The sequence below is a fragment of the Saccopteryx leptura genome, chromosome 7 (genome assembly GCF_036850995.1).
Source record: "Saccopteryx leptura isolate mSacLep1 chromosome 7, mSacLep1_pri_phased_curated, whole genome shotgun sequence".
NCBI classification, from domain to species: Eukaryota; Metazoa; Chordata; class Mammalia; order Chiroptera; family Emballonuridae; genus Saccopteryx; species Saccopteryx leptura.
Genome location: NC_089509.1, coordinates 42,790,394 through 42,811,485, shown reverse-complemented (window position 1 = coordinate 42,811,485; position 21,092 = coordinate 42,790,394). Strand labels below are relative to the sequence as shown.

Below are 21,092 nucleotides of genomic sequence, written 5' to 3'. Positions count from 1 at the left end.
TTCTATACCCATAATACAAACCTCAACAACAACTGGCAGAAAATCTTGTAGTTTTGTAAGCAGGAACTCATAAGAGAAGCCAGATTTCTCTCATATAGAGAGAATTTTAACTTTCATGATTACATTCCCCGAATTTTTAAATATCTGATGACGGCAAATAAAGGAGTGTCATCTCACAATAGATAATCATAGGCTGCAACTTTTCCACTGTATTGATTACTATAAAAATTGCCTTGATTTTTAGGAACTCAATAATTACATAGTTCAAATGTCATTTTGAAAACAAAAGCTGTTTTGTATTAAAAATGGCTGTCCTTTTGAACAAATTCAAGAAGAACATTTTCCTTTTGAGATTATATTAGCTTTCCACGGACCACGCAAAATCAAGTATCTCAAAGTTATGCCCAGAGGGCTGGTTGCAGGTACAGAATCGTCAGAATGACTATTGGTGGTAGATCTTTGCCTTTAAGGCAGGAGCAGTCCTATTTTCCACAACTTTGAAGCGACTTGTTTTCCAAACCAAATCATGAGGTTTTCTATGTTTGGAAACTTTTTCATGATACATATTTATATGGTAGTTGCTATACATGTGGCAAATTTACTGTCTCTAAAAATTGCTTCCAGGGACTGGCAATGAATGTTATGTGGACAAAAGCTAACATGGTTTACTGTTAAAAAAAATCCCGGTAGTTTGGGTTTAGTTGAACAGCACAAAGTTAGCCAACACTTACCTTTTGTTTTGTTTTTAGAAAATTATGAAAGAAACCATTTTTCCAATTCCATTGCACTCGTTATCAATCTGAAAACAAAATCAAGCATAGTCAAATTTGTAGTTAGACTATAATAAGCAGCATTTGAAAACTCTGAAAGCTTAGCGTCCCCCCAAAAGCGACATGTGAAACATTTATTTGTGAGTGACACCAGATAAGAAATGGTTTGTTTTTCTACTTGATTCATTACAGAAGAACCCTGATTTTCCATCTGCGTAGCGCTTGTGAATCACATAGGTATTATGGAAGTTTTTTTGGTTTTATTTGCTTCTTTTATTTGTAAGGTATTTGATACCAGGCAGTTTGTCCATGTCCTGCAATAAATACATGGGAGCCCCCCTCAGGAAGGAGGAGGAGGGCAGCATGAGGTGGGGTGAGATCGAATTTCCTTTTCGGAAGGTCAGTGTCCTGTTGCATTGCAGGGGCTGTGCGTTCATTTAGAGCAGAAGAGGTGAAACCTCCTCACATGCTCTGGCTTGGTGACCAGAAATCACTGTCGGCGGTTTGCCAACTAAAGTCCATTTGCCAACTAAACTTCTATGGTAAGCGTGGGTTGGAAATGTGAAGGTTGGTTCTGGTTATGTGTTATTGTTATTTGCTTTGATGTGGGGGAGTGGAGGATGTGAACAAGTTTTAAAATAGTATTACATTTTATGATGAATAAAAGATGAAGGGAATTATTGCTGGGAATTCTTTATTCAAGTGTTTAATGAATAAGCTGGTTGGCTCCTAGGGTTGTTGATCCCCTAAATGTTCTGGACTTCCAGTTGGTTTTATTGTAGTTATTCTTATTTACTAGTTCTATGTTTTTCTAATATTATACAGACAGTGGATTTAACAATGAGCATGTCTTCTATCTGGTCCAATGTTGAGTTTGTGACATCCAGACAATTTTTGGTAATAACCAGAAAAGACCAATAAATATAGGAGTGTGATATCCTTGCAAGGAGAAGGGAAAAGAGACTGGTCAAGGAGGTTAAAGGTTTTTATTAAAATAAAAAAAGGAGTTGGTGAGAAATCAAGTTTAAATGGATTACGCACTAGAACTCAAATGTGATATTCTAATGAAGGCAGAGTAAGGCAGCTCATGGAAATGTACTGTTTGTGAGAGAGAGAGAAAGAGAGAGAAAGAATGAATTGATTTTTCCCCTTATCTACATCTACATGCACCTTTCTAAGAAAGGAATCTTGTCTTTTTGGCTCTGCATCACCTGCTATTAGACGATTGATAAATATTTATTGAGTACCTCTTTTTGTAGCTGCTACCCAGAAAGGTCGGCAAACTAGTTGCCTTGATGCACTTTCTGTGAGATAGGAGTGAATATGGTAATCAGAGCTCAGCCAGAGGCCGCTGAAACTTAATCAAATAATTTGCAGCCGAAGGGGAACTGTGAGTCTATCACAGAGCATTTCATCTAATCCCCATCATGCCTGTCACACTTCTGGGTTAGACCACCAGGGGTCAGGATGTTGTTTTCAGGAAGGCTTTATGAAAGAACACTTGGTTGTCAAAAAAGAAAAAGAGCAGGTAGTGGATCTCAAACTTTTAAGCACAAGAAGGGCTGAAGGATAGTTCCTAAGTCTTAGCTTTAGAGATTCAGATGGTTCCTGAGTCTTAGCATTAGAGATTCTGATTCAGGAAGTTGGGGGGGGGTGCTCTTGGAAATCTTTATCTGTAGAAGCTGCAGATGTTGATGGATCTCACTTTTAAGAAAAATGTGGGGTGTCTCTAGCTTGTTTATCTCATTTGAGGACTGCAGGTTCAGCACCCCCCAGGAGCCGGGCTCTGAGACTCAGTCACTTAGATGAAGAGGAAGCGGCTGTCACACAAAATTCCCTGTGGCTTTGCACAAAGTGCTTTTCTTCACTAAGATTCAGGTTCCTCCTTTTTAAAAGAGAAGAACCACATTGCCTACCTCACGGGATTTAAAGAAATAACGCGTACAGCACTTAGCAGAGTTATTAGTGTAGGTAGCTAGTTAGTATTAATAAAGGAAGAGAGCAAATGAAATTGGACATTAAGGCTGACTTATTAAGAAGTTATAATATTCACAGCTCCCCAGGGGACATAGTCCCTGAAGTGAGCTCTCAGGGGAACGACTGACCATTATCCCAGATTACCGATAGAGAAAACAATAAAGGCGAAATCACTTTGCTAGAAGCCAAGATGGCAATCATAAAAGGAAGGTATCTAACTTGGGGAAAAGACAGGACTGGATAGTGGGAACCCCAACACAAGTCTGCTGAAGAGCCAAGCAAGAGACAGGTGAGTTTGAAAGCCAGAGGTAATATAATCAAAGCTAAAAACACCCCTCTTGGTTGCATGCATTTGCCTCTTCATTCACCGGTTTGCATGCGTTTTCTCTTCATATCAGCCTGGATCCAAATTTGGCTCCAAAATGCAGGCCTGGGTGGGGAAGCTCAGTATCCTCCAGAGCACAGCCAGCAACAGAGACCAAGATAGCCGATGGAGACAGGCTGAGCTGGACTGTGCTTTGGCGTGGACTAAACCAACCTATGGCAGCTTGGCAGCTTCATATACCTTGTCAAATGCTGGGCAATGGCACAGAATTTCTGGACCCTGGCCCTTTTTCTGGGCTTGGTGAAGATAAGGCTGGAGTTTCCATAGTGTGATGGCGCTAAGCCACTTGGTCGTGGATGAGACCCCAGACATCTAGAGACAGTCCTTCATCTCTACTCCAATAAATCTTACCCCTACACCTCATCCTCCTAGGTGTGGCTCCCTAAAATGCTTCCCTTGTGATTCTGTGGAAGAATCCCATTTCCACTGGCAACAGAGTGACTGGCATATGATAAAGCTCTTAGTAAATGTTAGCTTGAGGTGAGTAGAGAAGGGAAAGGTCAGCGATAAGCCCTCTATAGCTAGGAAAATGGTTTGAGGCAGATGAAGCCAGGTTATGACTAATCAGAAGGTTAGTTCTTGGATGTGGGGGGCCAGGGTCAGTGTCTGAAGATAGGACCTACACCGGATGAATAAATATGAAGGATTTCTCACCATTACAAAATTTCTCCAAGAGTGAAAGAACAACCCAGATGGCACAGTTAATTGGAATTATAATTGATTCCCAAATAGTATTTAAAGTCAACAGTTTAATTGATTTTCCTAGGGAAAGTCATGTAAGAACTTCTAAATGGGAACAAAGTGGAATGTATCCAATTTGGTGACTTGTTCATATCTGCCACCCACACTATGTGGAGTGACGAATGAAGAATAAAATGGTCAAGGGAGGGAGGGAACAGTGACCGTGAATCGAATGGGCTGTAATTAAGAGAATCCTTGTTTAGTAATGTCAGGTTGTACTGAATCTGCTGGCTGGCTTGTGTGTGGCTGTTGCCAAGTGCTTTCCCAAGACGAAGCCCGGAGTCTGGAGAGCCGAGTAAGCGGGACTGACGCCTCCCTTAGCCGCTTTTCTTAAAAGACAAAGATGAAATCGAGCGGCACTTAAATGCACGCTGCGACTGAAGGAGCTGAGAAGTGGATGGATGGGGGATACGAGGACAAGTGGGGGTGAGGCAGGCTCAGAATCTCAGGCAAATCATTTAGCTCCATTGGGCTTTATTTTCCTAAGTCACCTTCTAGTCCCGATACATTGTGATAAGATTGTAGAAAGTGGGCTGCGGGCTACATCCCAACCCTTTTACGTTTTTCTCACCTGGAAAGTTGTCCCTAAATTAGGGTACCTAAATTATTGCCAGATGCTAAGTATTTTGAGGAATTTTGTTTATCCTGATCTATGAATGTTTTAGTGTTGTGATTTTTTTAAATTTAAGCCCCGATTTTAACTTAAATGTTTTTTACCAGTGCTATTACTTCTCTGGATGAGTATCCATGGTAATAAATGGTAATGATAAGTAAATGATAATAGCCACCATTTTCTGAGCACCTATCACCTGCTAGGTATTGTGGGGGCTAAAAAAATATTAATGCTGTTTCTCCCACCTTCTAAACTCTTCTGGGTGGGCTAATCATCAAAGTAACAGAGACAGATTAATAGGAGAGAATCCCTTTTAATACATGTGCATGGGAAATTCACACAGGCATGAAAATTCCAAGGACACTGAGGCAACATTGGGCGTTTAAGACACTTCGGACAAAGGAGAACAGGGCGGGTGGATGGAATGGGGTCTTAATTCAGAAGTCAGAATGGACAATTCACAGGTAGTTGAGTAACTGAGGGCACGTATCAGAAGGAAAATCCTTGCTAGGCAACTCAGAAGCGATGGGGCACGGGGGTATCCAGCTAACAGGCCCCTTTCCAAAACCTTATTTACCATACTTAATTCAAATTAGGCTGAGGCGAGCATCTTCAGATTTCCTTTCTGCAGCAAGGTTTTCTATCTGAAAGTCTTAGGTAGGAAAGAGGCGGGGGGGGGGGGGCAAACCTTCCCTCAAGTCCTGCTTCCCAATAAACAGCTTAAAATCAACATCCCCTAAAGACAGACTCAGGGTAGCAAAACCCTATTTCTCTCAGTATTATGATTGTCACATTTCATTTGTAATTCTTAAAATGACCTTGTGTGGAGGCTTTATTGTGGCTGCTTTCCATGAGGGTTTTGAGAGGTCACAGAGATACCAATTAGCAGAGTTGGGATTTAAATCTAGGTCTTTCTAATTCCAGAACCATGCTTCTCCATTTCTATATCATCAATCTGCTGTGCTGAGAGCATTCACAGGGATCCTTTATAGTCTGCTGTTTGATTCAGGATCTCCCAACTGTTCATCAAACGCACTAGGCAGGGTGTCGTCCTCCTTCACTTTTCACTTGTGACCCCTAAGTAGGGCACATTTTCCTAATACTATTCAATAGTATCATAATATTTCGCTTACTTTGAGTAATGAGTTTACTGGCTCATCTGGACTTGCCTGGGCTAATACATGAAAATAAAAATTTATTTTTTCTCCTCCAATTACTTAAGCTTTGTCAAATTTCCTTTTACCTTAGACAGATAAAATGATCATTTGCTCAGTTTTCTTTTTCTATAAAAAACCCTCCACAAAACAAAAACACAGCTAATTCTGTGTTATCAAAATAAAATTTCAATGAATTTTTAAAAATTATTTTACTTCTTTTTTTTTTTTTATAAATTTTTATTAATGTTAATGGGATGACATTAATAATTCAGGGTACATATATTCAAAGAAAACATGTCTAGGTTATCTTGTCATTAAATTATGTTGCATACCCCGCGCCCAGAGTCAGATTGTCCTCCGCCTCCCTCTATCTAGTTTTCTCTGTGCCCCTCCCCCTCCCCCTAACTCTCTCCCTCCCTCCCTCCCTCCCTCCCTCCTGCGTCCTCCCTCCCCCCACCCCTGGTAACCACCACACTCTTGTCCATGTCTCTTAGTCTCGTTTTTATGTTCCACCAATGTATGGAATCATGTAGTTCTTGTTTTTTTCTGATTTACTTATTTCACTCTGTATAATGTTATCAAGATCCCACCATTTTGCTGTAAATGATCTAATGTCATCATTTCTTATGGCTGAGTAGTATTCCATAGTGTATATGTGCCACATCTTCTTTATCCAATCTTCTATTGAAGGGCTTTTTGGTTGTTTCCATGTCTTGGCCACTGTGAACAGTGCTGCTATGAACATGGGGCTACATGTGTCTTTACGTATCAATGTTTCTGAGGTTTGGGGGTATATACCCAGTAGAGGGATTGCTGGGTCATAAGGTAGTTCTATTTGCAGTTTTTTGAGGAACCACCATACTTTCCTCCATAGTGGTTGTACTACTTTACATTCCCACCAACAGTGTATGAGGGTTCCTTTTTCTCCACAGCCTCTCCAACATTTGTTATTACCCGTCTTGTTGATAATAGCTAATCTAACAGGGGTGAGGTGGTATCTCATTGTAGTTTTGATTTGCATTTCTCTAATAACTAATGAAGCTGAGCATCTTTTCATATATCTGTTGGCCATTTGTATTTCTTCCTGGGAGAAGTGTCTGTTCATGTCCTCTTCCCATTTTTTTATTGGATTGTTTGTTTGTTTGTTGTTGAGTTTTATGAGTTCTTTGTAAATTTTGGATATTAGGCCCTTATCTGAGCTGTTGTTTGAAAATATCATTTCCCATTTAGTTGGCTGTCTGTTTATTTTGATATCAGTTTCTCTTGCTGAGCAAAAACTTTTTATTCTGATGTAGTCCCATTCATTTATCTTTGCCTTCACTTCTCTTGCCATTGGAGTCAAGTTCATAAAATGTTCTTTAAAACCCAGATCCATGAGTTTAGTACCTATGTCTTCTTCTATGTACTTTATTGTTTCAGATCTTATATTTAGGTCTTTGATCCATTTTGAATTAATTTTAGTACACGGGGACAGGCTGTAGTCGAGTTTCATTCTTTTGCATGTGGCTTTCCAGTTTTCCCAACACCATTTGTTGAAGAGGCTTTCTTTTCTCCATTGTGTGTTGTTGGCCCCTTTATCAAAGATTATTTGACCATATATATGTGGTTTTATTTCTGGGTTTTCTATTCTGTTCCATTGGTCTGAGTGTCTATTTTTCTGCCAATACCATGCAGTTTTGATTATTGTGGCCCTATAATATAGTTTAAAGTCAGGTATTGTAATGCCCCCAGCTTCATTCTTTTTCCTTAGGATTGCTTTGGCTATTCGGGGCTTTTTATAGTTCCATATAAATCTTATGATTTTTTGTTCCATTTCTTTAAAAAATGTCATAGGAATTTTGATGGGAATTGCATTAAATTTATATATTACTTTGGGTAATATGGCCATTTTAATTATATTTATTCTTCCTATCCAAGAACAAGGAATATTTTTCCATCTCATTGTGTCTTTTTCTATTTCTCTTAGCAATGCCTTGTAGTTTTCTTTATATAGGTCCTTTACATTCTTTGTTATGTTTATTCCTAGGTATTTTATTTTTTTTGTTGCAATCGTGAAGGGGATTATTTTTTTGAGTACGTTTTCTAATATTTCATTGTTGGCATATAGAAAGGCTATGGACTTTTGTATGTTAATTTTGTATCCTGCGACCTTACTGTATTGGTTTATTGTTTCTAGTAATCTTTTTGTGGAGTCCTTTGGGTTTTCGATGTATAGGATTATATCATCAGCAAAAAGTGATACCTTTACTTCTTCTTTTCTGATATGGATGCCTTTTATTTCTTTGTCTTGTCTGATTGCTCTGGCCAGAACTTCTAGCACCACGTTAAATAAGAGTGGAGAGAGTGGACAACCCTGTCTTGTTCCTGATTTAAGGTGGAAAGTCCTCAGTTTTACGCCATTTAATATGATGATGGCTGTTGGTTTATCATATATGGCCTTTATCATGTTGAGATATTTTCCTTCTATACCCATTTTGTTGAGAGTCTTAAACATAAAATTGTGTTGTATTTTATCAAAAGCCTTTTCTGCATCTATTGATAAGATCATGTGGTTTTTGTTCTTTGTTTTGTTGATATGGTGTATTACGTTAACCGTTTTACATATGTTGAACCATCCTTGAGATTCTGGGATGAATCCCACTTGATCATGATGTATTATTTTTTTAATATGTTGCTGTATTCGATTTGCCAGTATTTTGTTTAGTATTTTAGCATCTGTATTCAGTAGAGATATTGGTCTATAGTTTTCTTTTTTTGTGCCATCCTTGCCAGGTTTTGGTATGAGGGTTATGTTGACCTCATAAAATGTGTTTGGAAGTATTGCTTCTTCTTCAATTTTTTGGAAGACTTTGAGTAGAATAGGAACCAAGTCTTCTTTGAATGTTTGATAGAATTCACTAGTATAACCATCTGGGCCTGGACTTTTATTTTTGGGGAGGTTTTTAATAGTTTTTTCTATTTCCTCCCTGCTGATTGGTCTGTTTAGGCTTTCTGCTTCTTCATGACTCAGTTTAGGAAGGTTGTATTGTTCTAGGAATTTATCCATTTCTTCTAGATTGTTGTATTTGGAGGCATATAGTTTTTCATAGTATTCTACAATAATTCTTTGTATATCTATGATGTCTGTGGTGATCTCTCCTCTTTCATTTTGGATTTTATTTATTTGAGTCCTGTGTCTTTTTTCCTTGGTGAGTCTTGCCAAGGGTTTGTCGATTTTGTTGATCTTTTCAAAGAACCAGCTCCTTGTTTTATTGATTTTTTCTATAGTTTTTCTGTTCTCTATTTCGTTTATTTCTGCTCTGATTTTTATTATCTCCTTTCTTCGGCTGGTTTTGGGTTGTCTTTGTTCTTCTTTTTCTAGTTCCTTAAGGTGTGAAGTTAAGTGGTTTACTTCGGCTCTCTCTTGTTTGTTCATATAGGCCTGAAGTGATATGAACTTTCCTCTTATTACTGCTTTTGCTGCTTCCCAGAGATTCTGATATATCGTATTTTCATTTTCATTTGTCTGTATATATCTTTTGATCTCTGCGCTTATTTCTTCTTTGACCCATTCATTTTTTAGAAGTATGTTGTTTAGTTTCCACAATTTTGTGGGTTTTTCCCCCTCTTTTTTACAGTTGAATTCTAGTTTCAAGGCTTTATGATCAGAGAATATGCTTGGCACAATTTCAATTTTTCTAAATTTGCTGATATTGTCTTTGTGGCCCAACATGTGATCAATTCTTGAGAATGTTCCATGTACACTAGAGAAAAATGTATACTCTGTTGCTTTGGGATGAAGTGTCCTGTAGATGTCTATCATATCCAGGTGTTCTAGTATTTCATTTAAGGCCACTATATCTTTATTGATTCTCTGTTTGGATGACCAATCTAGAGCCGTCAGCGGTGTATTGAGGTCTCCAAGTATGATTGTATTTTTGTCAGTTTTTGTTTTAAGGTCAATAAGTAGCTGTCTTATATATTTTGGTGCTCCTAGGTTTGGTGCATATATATTAAGGATTATTATGTCTTCTTGATTCAGTGTCCCCTTAATCATTATGAAATGACCATTTTTGTCTCTGAGTACTTTTTCTGTCTTGTAGTCAGCATTATTAGATATGAGTATTGCTACACCTGCTTTTTTTTGGGTGTTGTTTGCTTGGAGTATTGTTTTCCAGCCTTTCACTTTGAATTTGTTTTTATCCTTGTTGCTTAGATGAGTTTCTTGTAGGCAGCATACAGTTGGATTTTCTTTTTTAATCCATTCTGCTACTCTGTGTCTTTTTATTGGTAAGTTTAATCCATTTACATTTAGTGTAATTATTGACACTTGTGGGTTCCCTATTGCCATTTTATAAATTGCTTTCTGTTCGTTTTGTATCTTGTTTGATTCTTCTCTTTTGTTTTTCTTTTTTTTTTTAATTTTTTTTTAGTTTTATTTTATTCATTTTAGAGAGGAGAGAGAAAGGAAGAGAGAGAGACAGAGAGAAGGTGGGGAGGAGCTGGAAGCATCAACTCCCATATGTGCCTTGACCAGGCAAGCCCAGGGTTTCGAACCGGCGACCTCAGCATTTCCAGGTCGACGCTTTATCCACTGCGCCACCACAGGTCATCTTTTGTTTTTCTATTGTTTGTTTTTGTTTGTTTGTATTCCATACTTCTTTCCTCTGTTGCTACCTTTTTTAAGTCAAGTGTTTTTGTGGTGGTTTTTTCAAGGGTGGTTACCATTAAGTAATGAAAAGGGTACCTACCATATTCATTGTAGTACCCTTTCTTATGAGTATTTCTGCGCTTCATCGTCCTTTGCTACTGTTAATCTTCATCCTTTTTCCCCTTTTTTTTCTTTTGTTGTCACAGTTTAAGTTTGGTTTTATTGTTTTCTTGGTGGAGCTGTTACTTGTGGTTATGTTTTCTTTTGTTCTTTGAATCTGGTTGGAAAACCCCCTTTAGTATTTCCTGGAGTGGGGGCTTTCTGATGATAAATTCTCTCATCTTTTCGGTATTTGTGAATATTTTTATATCTCCTTCGTACTTGAAGGATAGCTTTGATGGGTATAGTATTCTTGGCTGAAAGTTCCTCTCTTTCAGGGCTTTAAATATTGGGGTCCACTCTCTTCTAGCTTGTAGAGTTTCTGCTGAGAAATCTGATGATAATCTAATAGGCCTTCCTTTATATGTTGTATTCTTCTTTTCCCTGGCTGCCTTGAGAATTTTTTTTTTGTCATTGGTTTGTGTCATCTTCATTATGATGTGCCTTGGAGTGGGTTTGTTGTGGTTAAGAAAACTTGGTGTTCTGTTTGCTTCTTGAATTTGAGGCTTTAGTTCTTTCCACAGGCTTAGGAAGTTCTCATCTATTATTTGTTTGAGTATATTCTCCATTCCATTTTCTTTCTCTTCTCCCTCTGATATACCTATTATTCTTATGTTATTCTTTCTGATGGAGTCAGACAATTCCTATAGGGCTTTCTCGTTTTTTTATTATTTTTGAGTCTCTTTCTTCTTCTCTCTGTTGTGCCTCAAGTTGCTTGTCTTCTATTTCACTGATCCTATCTTCTATCTGGGCTGTTCTATTAGCTAAGCTTGTTACCTCGTTTTTCAGCTCTTGAATTGAGTTTTTCATTTCTGTTTGATTTGTTTTTATAGTTTCAATTTCCTTGGTAATATATTCTTTGTGATCGTTGAGTTGTTTTCTGATTTCCATAAATTGCCTTTCTGTGTTTTCTTGTATATCTCTGAGTATTTTTAAGATTTCTATTTTAAATTCTCTGTCATTTGGCTCCAAGGCTTCCAATATGTTAAATCTTTTCTCCATAGATTTTTCCACATCTATTTGTGTTACCTCTCTATCTTTTGTATCCATAATGTTCGATTTCCTTTTTCTTATTGCCATCTGAAGGTGGTCTTGTTGATAGTGTTAATTAGAATTAATAAAAAAAAAAAGAAAAAAAAAAAAAGAAAAACACTCCACAAAAAAAAGTAATAATTTATTATTTCCCCCTTTTTTCTTTCTTCTCTTCCCCTCCTCTCACCTCCTTAGGGAAATATCGTGATGACCTGTGAATTATATTATGCTAAATGGAACAAAAACTGCCTATAATGGAGGGCCTGATTTGGGGTGAAGAGTTCAAGGGGCAAAAAAGGGAGTAGGAACCTACTAAATACAAAAAAAAAAAAAAAAGGAGAAAATCTTAGACAAGCATAAAATGATTTGCTTGTAAGTGATGGTCAACTAAGAGATATAATGAGAGGGATAAGAGGGAAACAGAAAAAAGGAGAGAAAAAACAATAATTAAAGAAGAAAAAAATAAAAATAAAAATAATAAGTAAAAATCTGTTGTATTAAGTGGAGCGAAGACTAAATACAATGGAGACTTTGGGTTGGGAGGAATGCTAGTGAGTTAAAAAGCAATGTAAAAAGTGCCCAAAATGCCACAAAAACAAACAAATAAAGGAAAACCAAGAACAAAAGCAGAAGAAAAAAAAAGAACAAAAAAAACCCCAAAAAAACTTGAGTCCCAAATTAAATAATTTGTTTGTGATTGAGGCTTAAATGGGAGGAAAAGTAAAAGGAGAAAAGAAGAAATGAATAGAAAGGAAAAAATAAGAAAAATAGAGAAACGAAGGAAGAAAAAAAGGAAAGAAAAAAAAACAAAAAAACAAAAGGGGAGAGAGTGAGAGTTAAGGGTTTTGGAGTGTAACCCTAAAGGAGAGTTAGGATGAAGAAAAGAAATAAAATGTAACACTCATGGGTAGTGTAGTTCAAGAAAAGGGTAGCATAAGATGGGCAGAGAGTAAAAGGACCGAGGTGGAAGAAATAGAAATAATAATAAAGGTGATAAGATAGAAGAAAGAAACAACAACAACAAAGAATTAGTGGAACAAGTTATAAAGTCTGTGGATTTTTCTTGATTTTGAGAGGTTAACTTCTTCCTTTTTTCTTTTCTCTCCCTCTTCCTGGTCGGTGACTCTGTACCCCAGGTTCTGCCCCTGTGTCATGCTTAGGTAGGGATTTGCAGTTGATGGGATTCTATGGCAATGTCATATAATTGGCTTTAGTCTCGCTGGTAGTCAAGGGTTGTTGGCATTTGCAGAGTCCAACAATGAGAGAGTTTGCTTTCCTGGAGTCTCTTTCCTAGTCTCCCCTTCCTGAATTAGCAGCCTGGTGATCCAGCTATGAGGCTGCCACTGCTTCTGTCTGGGGAGTAAGAGGCTCAAAGAGCTGGGAAATCCCCACTCTATCCTCACTCAGCGCAAGGCTCTGGGTAAGGCTCTGGCAGTCAGAGCTTCCAGCGTAATCAGGTGGGGCTGGGAGTCAATTGTTGTCAAGGTGACTGTTCAGCGCCTATCATTCAGTTGGACCACTCAACCCAGGCTTTCCACACTTGGTAGCCTGTTTTGGCTGGGAAGAAGAAGCACTAGTCACTGCTTGCTGTATAGATCTTAATATCTGCCAAATCCCTCTTGTTAGGTATATCCCTGAATATGGAGGCTCTGTCAATCAGAAGTTGCCCCCGCCCCTTTAGTGAAAGGCACTGAAAAATATCACGATTCTTGTCTTGGATAGCTGAACTGGGAGAGATCTTATCAGTTAGAGCCCCGTGGGTGCGTAGATTTCGTGGGTTAAGTTAATTTCAGTGATTGGGTTCACAGCTGTGCTGCAGAAAGTATTTCAGGCTGCCTGCGCACCCCTCCCCCCAATGCTTGATTGTTAGCTTGAATGGCTGGGTGAGGTGCCCCGCCCACAGAGAGTATCTCCTGACTAGGAAAGACAGCCTTGGCGCCCCTCCCGGCACGGGGTGCGTGCGCGCGGTTTCTCCGCACGCCAGTGGCCGGGGACTCTCCGGACCGCGGCACGTGGCACGCGCGCGGTTTCTTGGCACGCCAGTGGCCGGAGACTCTCTGGACTGCGGCGGGGGTGCGCGCGCGGTTTCTTGGCACGCCAGTGGCCGGGGACTCTCTGGACCGTGGCACGGGGGGCACGCGCGCGGTTTCTCGGCACGCCAGTGGCCGGGGACTCTCCGGACCGCGGCACGGGGGCACGCGCGCGGTTTCTCAGGGCATGCAGCGGCGGCCGCCAGTGCCCAGGCTGCCGCTCCCCGAGTGTGGGCGGGCAGCTGCACGTGTGGGTTGACTCACCACAGGTGTACTCCCTCCTCGGCAACAGTCCTTTTGCTTTCAGTGTGTGTGTGGAACTCCGGAATGCTCCGAGGACAAATTTTTCTGTTTCTAGTTGATAAATTTGTTGAGATTTTGGGGAGATCTGTCGGACGCGCTGCTCACGGCACCATTTCCGTGATGTCACCTATTTCTTATTTTTTAAGAGAGGCAGGAATAAACTTGAAGCGGCTTCTGTGTGTGCCCTGACCAGAGAATTGAACAATTGCAATCCATTTTAAACTATCCTCTCTGACACTATTGGTTAGACATAAGAACTGGGGAGCAGAAGGATAGGGGTGTGGTACCTCTCTCTTCCTCTTCTAGGCTGTTACAGTTTGGGCAAATGTGAGGCAGGGAGAAAGGAGAAAAAGAGACTCAAATCACTCACATTTAATAACCCTTTGCTGTGTGAGAATTTGACTCTTTCCTGGTTCACGTGTATGACTGGCATCCACAGGAGAGTTTTGGCACCCTTGTGGCATCCCCAGGGCGCAGTCGTTGATATGGGAGATGCAGTCTAGAAAGACCTAGTCCATGCGAACATCCCCAGCCTCCAGCACCCGGGTCTGCCCACAGAGCAACCACCTCTGCTCTCGTGCTTGGAACACTCCTGGCCGCTGTGCCGGAGTTCACCTGGCCCACACACAGTTTGTGAGTTGCCCCAGGGCTGGGTCCTCTTTTCCACATCTTCCCCCCCTCCCCCAGTTCAGATAGGTGCAAGGCGTGAACTTCGTGAGGTCACTGCATAAGCAAAGGACAAATCTGGGAAAAATGTTCCCTCCTACAGGCACCCTTCTGGCTTTAGAATGGCTCTCTTGGTAGCCCCTGTGCTCGGCTTGGTGGTGACAGGTGTGTCCTAGAGGAGTGGATGAGACATCTGCAGCATTGCTCTTATCCACCCGCACCAAGGCCGCCTCCCAGCCTTGCTGATTTCTGTTTTCCCTTTTCCCCGCTCCAGCCTTCCTGGTAGATTGCATTGGGGTAGGGAAGGGCACTGTCTGAGTGACTGTTGACAGCAGCAGAGCCTGTTTCTTGTCCCTTAGCAAGCCAGGAAAAAGATGATGACCTCAGTTTTTGGTTCTGCAATTTCTATATTGCAAGATTGAGGCCCTAATGCGGTGGTAGGATTCAGCCGGTTTACAACGGTTCAGCAGAAACAATACCTAATTTTTTGTTGAGTATTCAGCAGACCAGTTTATAAAATGTCACTTGTAATGAGGGTTCTCCTTAAGGCGGGCACCTGGGAGCCGCTCAATGAGCTACAGTATTCACATATTTTACTCTTTTTAACGTTCATCTGCACAACAGCGTATTCTAAGTGCCCATAGTAATGTTCATTCCACCCACAGGTGAAAAAAATTGATGAATTGTAGTATTTATTTCTTCATTTCATAAAACTCCTTATGTCTTTGATTAAATACTACATTTTTAATTCCCTTGTGTTTGTTACTTCAGTAAACAAACATATATCATAAAGAGAAAAAGTGCCAAACCACCAGGGGGTGACAAGGTGTCACTGGAAATATCTTTAATACGTTTTATTGCTTTTTTTTAGGTATTTAATATGTTTTCATTAATATTTTAAAACTACTTCTTATAATCTAGTTTTGTGTACCTCTTTAATTCTTATTTAAGTATGAAATGCCTGAAATAATAAACTAACTTTCGGTATATATATATTTTTTCTTTTTTTTTTCTTAATTGAGATGGAAGTAGGCAGAGAGACTCCTGCATACACCCTAACTGGGATTCACCTGGCAAACTCACTAGAGGTTGATGCTCTGCCCAACCTCTGTTCTGTTCTGTTGCTCAGCAACTTAGCTACTTTAGTGCCTTAGGCAAGATCATGGTGCCATCCTCAGCACTTGAAGCCAACTTCCTCAAATGAACTATGGCTGCAAAGCAAGAGGGAGAGAGACAGAGTGATGGGGAGAGGGCTAGAGAAACAGGTGGTAACTTCTTCTGTGTTTTATGATCAGAAATCAAATCAGCGGCCTCCACACACCAGGTTGACGCTCTACTGCTGAGCCTACCAGCCAAGGCCAGTATATCATTTTTTTATACTTAAAACAGTCATTAGGGCAGAAAACTGGTTTTTAAATTATTTGAATCCCACATTTGGATAACCATGTCATCTCTGGGCATTCCTGGCCCAGGGATAAGGGAAACAGAAGCAGTAATGAGTATTGATCAAAAGCAAGAGCTTGTAGAGTTGAGTCCTCCTAGTACTGTGAGCAAGGACACAGTGAGCCAAGCGCAGGCCCCCAAGGCTGCCTCCGGGACCAGGAGAAAGAGCAGTGAGAGAAGTCAAGGAGCAAAATCCTCTGTGTAGTTACTTGTCTCTCACATAGTAACATCCCCTACTTCCTGGGCGCCAGAAAGATCCTGAATAAGTCTTCCCAGATCAGGGATGGGAAAGACCTAGCACTGGACACCTGACTCAGGAACCTGACAGGGAAGGAGCCGATCCACACTCTCCACATGGGACTGAATAATTCTCTCTAAAATTTCCATGAGCTTGAACCCCAGGGCTCAGGCACCTGGGGTTTGGAGTCTTAGTGGCCTCACCTGACAAATCGATCCACCCTCATGTGTTCTCCTCTAGATGCTGCATTGTCCCCAAGTAAATGTCCAGGAACCCTGAGCCCCATCAAGCCACCAAGAGCTCACATTCTGTGAGACCCCATCCCTCATGTCTGTTCCATCTCACTGAGCACCACCTCCTGCATTTCCTCTAGAGCTCCATTCCAGCCCCTCTCAGGGCCCTGGACAGTCATCCGTTATTATTATTGCACCAGCTCCTCACTGTCTTCCACTGCCCTCCTCTCCTCACTTGCCTCACTATAATGACTCCCTGCAGAAACTCCATGATAGTGAAAGGTCATTGAGAAGGGGCCCTGTGCCTGCCTCTCACATCTCCACAGGGAGGGAGCCAGGGGAGAGCATGACAGAGCCCCAGAGAGAACGTGAGGATCACAAAGTGGGCGGGTGGCCTAGCTGCTCCCCCTGCCCAGGCGGAGACCAGGGTCGTGTGCTGACCCCAGTGACCAAGCCTGATGTGGGGGTTCCAGGCTGACCCCTGCACACCTGTGAGGGGTGAGAAACCATGAAGGACCTCATCCAATCAGTCCTGGGGTTTCTACGTCAGGGTCCATGCAATGATCCCAGGACTGTGGGTGGGGAGGAACCAGGTGAGCATCCAGGAAAGGACTGTGACAGGTTAGCACAGCCTGAGGAGCTGATGGCCCAGGCCACGGTGGGCTAGGGTTTCTGGTGTCACTCCCTGGGAGTGGTTCATGAAACTCCTAGAGACCTGGATCTACCCCGCCCATGTGCACTACATAGCCCCACCTGCCATATATACTTGTTTTATCCTGGAGAAAAAAACCAAGAATCTTGAGTTCACCTAGAAGAAGTGTCCTCCAAACACAAATTAAGCCCTGGGAAACATGAAGCAGCTATGGCCCCGTCACATCTGAGTCCCGGCCTCTGCAGTGTGGACAAACCCCAGGGGGACGTGAAGTTCTACTCCGTTAGCCACTGCGGGTGGTGGCAGGGAAGGCCTGCAGAGGGGATGGCCGCACACAGGGAGAGTGCTGTCAGTGCACACACAGTTGTCCTGGACGAGGGCGCCCCGAGGGTGACTCAGCACCCATGTGTGCAGCAATTCTGCTTCAGTCAGAGCTTCAGCTAATCTATCAGGAGAAGGGAGAATATAACGGAATGCTCTGGCAGAAATTCATGGGGCTTTTTGGGCACAACTCCTTAGGTACAGGTCACCCTCCCAAAGATGACAAAGACAGTACACAGCCAGCCCATGCCCGTGTCAAGGAAATATTTTTGAGGACCTCAAGCGACAATGATAGATCCTAAGGACACAACAATGAATTGGGACGTCACCCCAGCCACAGGCTCAGGCTGCCTGGTGCAGAAGGAGATATCCAGGCAGGAACCCTGTACCCAGTGTCTCCTCCAAGAAACGGGAATCTCCCTGTGCAGCTTGCAGCGGCCAGTAGTAAGGAGCATCCCCCACGGGAGTCATCTGCCAGGAAGGCTGCGGGTCACACTGGAGTAGGGCAGAGCAGTGATCTTCTGGGGAGCTGCTATGGTGACAGGTGGCCGTGCTGGGGCCGAGGACAGGCCACAGATCCGGCCAGGCGCTTCCTTTCACGACAGAGCTGCTGGTCCCTCAGGACACACAGGACTCATCCTGCCCTCACTGCCCACCACCCAGTTTCCCCAGATCCAGCCAATGTCACATGCTGAATGTCACCACGTCACATCCATGGGTCAGAACCACTGCTACCTTGTGTGGGGTCACTGCAGTGGTCACTGTAGTTCCTGTTGGGTCGGCCTCTGGTCTTCCCCTCTGTCCCTCTACTGAAGACCTTTCTGAGCCTGACTTTCACTCAACAATATGCTAACCCCTCCCCAGGTGGGGGAGGCTCTTGAACAGGCCACGGCTTCTGCAGCAGTCTCGCTCCTCAGTCTGCTCTGGGCCACACGGATGCAGTGTGAGGGTCTCCACAGGGCACCCCTCAGCAGGGACAGCGCTATGGCACTGTACGTCAAACCCCTGTCCTTCACCTCACCAAGGTCCACTCAGCCTTAGGGGTAACTTCCTCCATGGAGGAGAGAGAGGAGCCAGGCTCTCCCCAGGCTCTTGGCTTTAGAGAGCAGTGCTGAGTGATAGGGCTTCCTGGCAGGCTGTATCCACTTGATAATCAGGTGTAAACAGGAGGCCAACATCAGGAGGGATCTGGGCTCCCTGGGCCTGAAACGCTGTGCTTCCTGGAGGAGGGGCACCAGTGGCTGGTGGTGTCTTCAGGCCAGGACTTGAGCTCACAGGAAGGCACTTATCAGAACTTGGATGTCTAAAGGGACAAAAGAAATAGTGGGATTCTGGCCCCTGAGCACACCAGGCTGTGGGCAGGAGAGCCAGCCCAGGATGTCTCCTGGAAGCCTGTGGGTTTGTGAATTTTTAGGGTTCCTCCTTCCACTCTGGCAGGTCTTCCGAGACATACCTTTTTATGGGCATGCAGTGTCATTTTTCGCCCGTCCAATTGGAGGAAGTCGGGCCCAGCCCGGCCGACTACAGGATCAATTTGTGCATCCCCAGACTGCTGGGCAGTGGGGACTTTGCTTGCTATCTTCTGGGTTGGGAAGCAGGGTGGGAAGTGGGAGGAGCTCTGGCTGCTTTGCCTCCTGCAGGAAAGGGAGGGAAGGAGGGTGTGGGGGCCCAGAGGCCCCCCGAGAGACCCCTCCAGGTAGACATCACCTCCAGCTGCAACTGAGGCTCATAACCCCCTGAAGCCGAGGGCTGCCCCCAGGGAGGCTGCAAGAACAGGGTCTTGATCAGCCAGGAGGGTGAAGGTCAGCCACACGTGCAGAGCTCAGCAGCTGCCCGCTGAGTGCCCAGGACCACGTGAACAAGGCGCTTTGTCCCATGGGGGTCCCAGCCCTCCCCCAGCCTCCAGGCCCCAATGCTCTACAGCAGGGCTTCACCTCTTCTCCCACGGCCTCGCCGGCCCCACCCAGGCGGCCCTATGCTTCCCGAGGGACCCCTAGTCACTGTCTCCTGGGGGGGCTGGCTGGAGAGTGGGGTGTATATCAGGCCCAGGACACAGCCACTCCTTCTGAGAAGTGGACGGTGCTCGGCCACATGAAGGACCAGGGCCCTGCAGGGAGAAATGCCCAGAGTCCATCAAGCGCAGGCACCCCCTTCTAATGGCGGCTTGGAGAGACTAGGGGGCCCATGTGAAGGCACAGAGGAGCTTGCTACATTTTCTTCAGCCTGTGGACCTCTCCCCGTAGGGGCAGCCACCCGGTGACACGGGCCAGACCACCAATGGCTGAGAACTCAGGGTGGAGAGGGGGCTTCCTGGGTCGCTGGAGGGCCCCCCAGGATTACCTGAGGCTGCTGCCCACCACGGCCTGCTCCCGGCGGTCAGCAGGGGCCTGACTGATGGTACTGTGAGAGGTCCGGGTCCCCACTCGCAGGCTCTCCCTGCCTGGGGGACAGTTTGAAGGGTGGCGCAAGGGAGCAGCAAGGGCTGGAAGTTTTAACTGGGCAGCAGGAGAGGAGGAGGGGATGGAGATCTGTGGTCTGCCCAGGGGCCTGGAGGGCAGACGAGGGCCAGGAGGGGGGCGAGGGACAAAGGTAGGCTGGGAAACAGAGCTGGAGGCCAGGTGGCTGGGGAAGATGGGAGGAAGGAAAGGGGGACAGGCAGAGAGGGGGAGGCTGGTGATCACAGAGGACCCGTTGGGGCTGCAGACTTTACGGGTCACGAAGAGAGGTTTTGGCCTGCTGGTGTAAAGGCAGGTCATGGATGGGCCCAGTGGGGGCACAGGAGCCGGGCCAGGCTGAGGCCCAGGGCCTGCAGTGGGGGCCGGCCCAAGGCAGAGCTCCTGGCAGGAAGGTGAGTGGAAAGGGTCAGTGGAGCAGGACGTGGTAGGTGCAGGGAGAGCAGGAAAACGGGTCGCTTGCTTTCTCTTCATCATTTGCAAATGCAGAGTGAGAGTCCAGGCACCGTGGGGTTCTGGACTATGAGGCGTCTGCCTCTGTTACCTCAGGCTTTGTCCTTGTGACCTCAGAGGCAGAGAATTCTAGAGAGATCTGGAAGCCCTGCCTGAGCATGACTGTGTGCACTGTCGACATAAGCAGACTCAGGGCTGGATAGGGACTGTCACAGGCAGTACTTGGCCAGAACCGGGCAGTCCTTTTACAGCCTGAATCGGCCTGGGTCCTTCCCCACCTGGCAGTCGTTGGACAGCATCCTGCTCTCTTCCCTGAACGTCTTGCATCCTCGTCTCTGGAAGAGCCCCTCCTTCCTGGGCACATACGCCGTCTCCCTGTCGCATGTCCACCAGAGGGTCAAGGGTTCAGCCCGTTCCTGAGCTTCGGTGCTCAGGGTATTTCAGGCTTAGGAATCTCCTGAAATGAACAGGGATAGCTACAGTGGTGGGATGCAGCCAGTTCGCACCAGTTCAGCAGAACCAATACCTAATTTTTTGGTTGTTTTCGGCAAACTTTTACACCGGTTGTTAAAAGTCACGTGTAATCAGGGTACTGCCAAGGTGGGTGCCTGGCAGCTGCCCAATGTGAAATCACAAATTCATATTCCTCATTCTTTTTAGCATTCATCTGTGCAACAGCATATTCTAAGTGTCTGTAGTGATGTTATTCCATCCATAGGTGAAGAAAATTTGATAGAACTATACTTTTAATATTTATTTATCCATTTCATAAAACTCATTATATGTTTGATGAAATACTACATTTTAATTCCTTCGTGGCCCTGGCCAGTTAGCTC

The 21,092-nt window shown here is 43.9% G+C and overlaps 1 protein-coding gene across 4 annotated transcripts in view; it reads left to right on the top strand.

The window, feature by feature from the left end:
• Positions 1-21,092, top strand: part of CYTIP (cytohesin 1 interacting protein) — a 129,708-nt gene that overhangs the window by 537 nt on the left and 108,079 nt on the right. For 3 of the 4 annotated variants that reach the window (XM_066345912.1, XM_066345915.1, XM_066345913.1), the window contains one exon: positions 1,193-1,312. In XM_066345912.1, the coding sequence (XP_066202009.1) occupies positions 1,237-1,312 (76 nt within the window). In that variant the 5' untranslated portion in view covers positions 1,193-1,236. Of the gene's footprint in view, positions 1-1,189; positions 1,313-21,092 lie in introns of those variants that run through there. The other variant, XM_066345911.1, reaches the window with a different exon arrangement.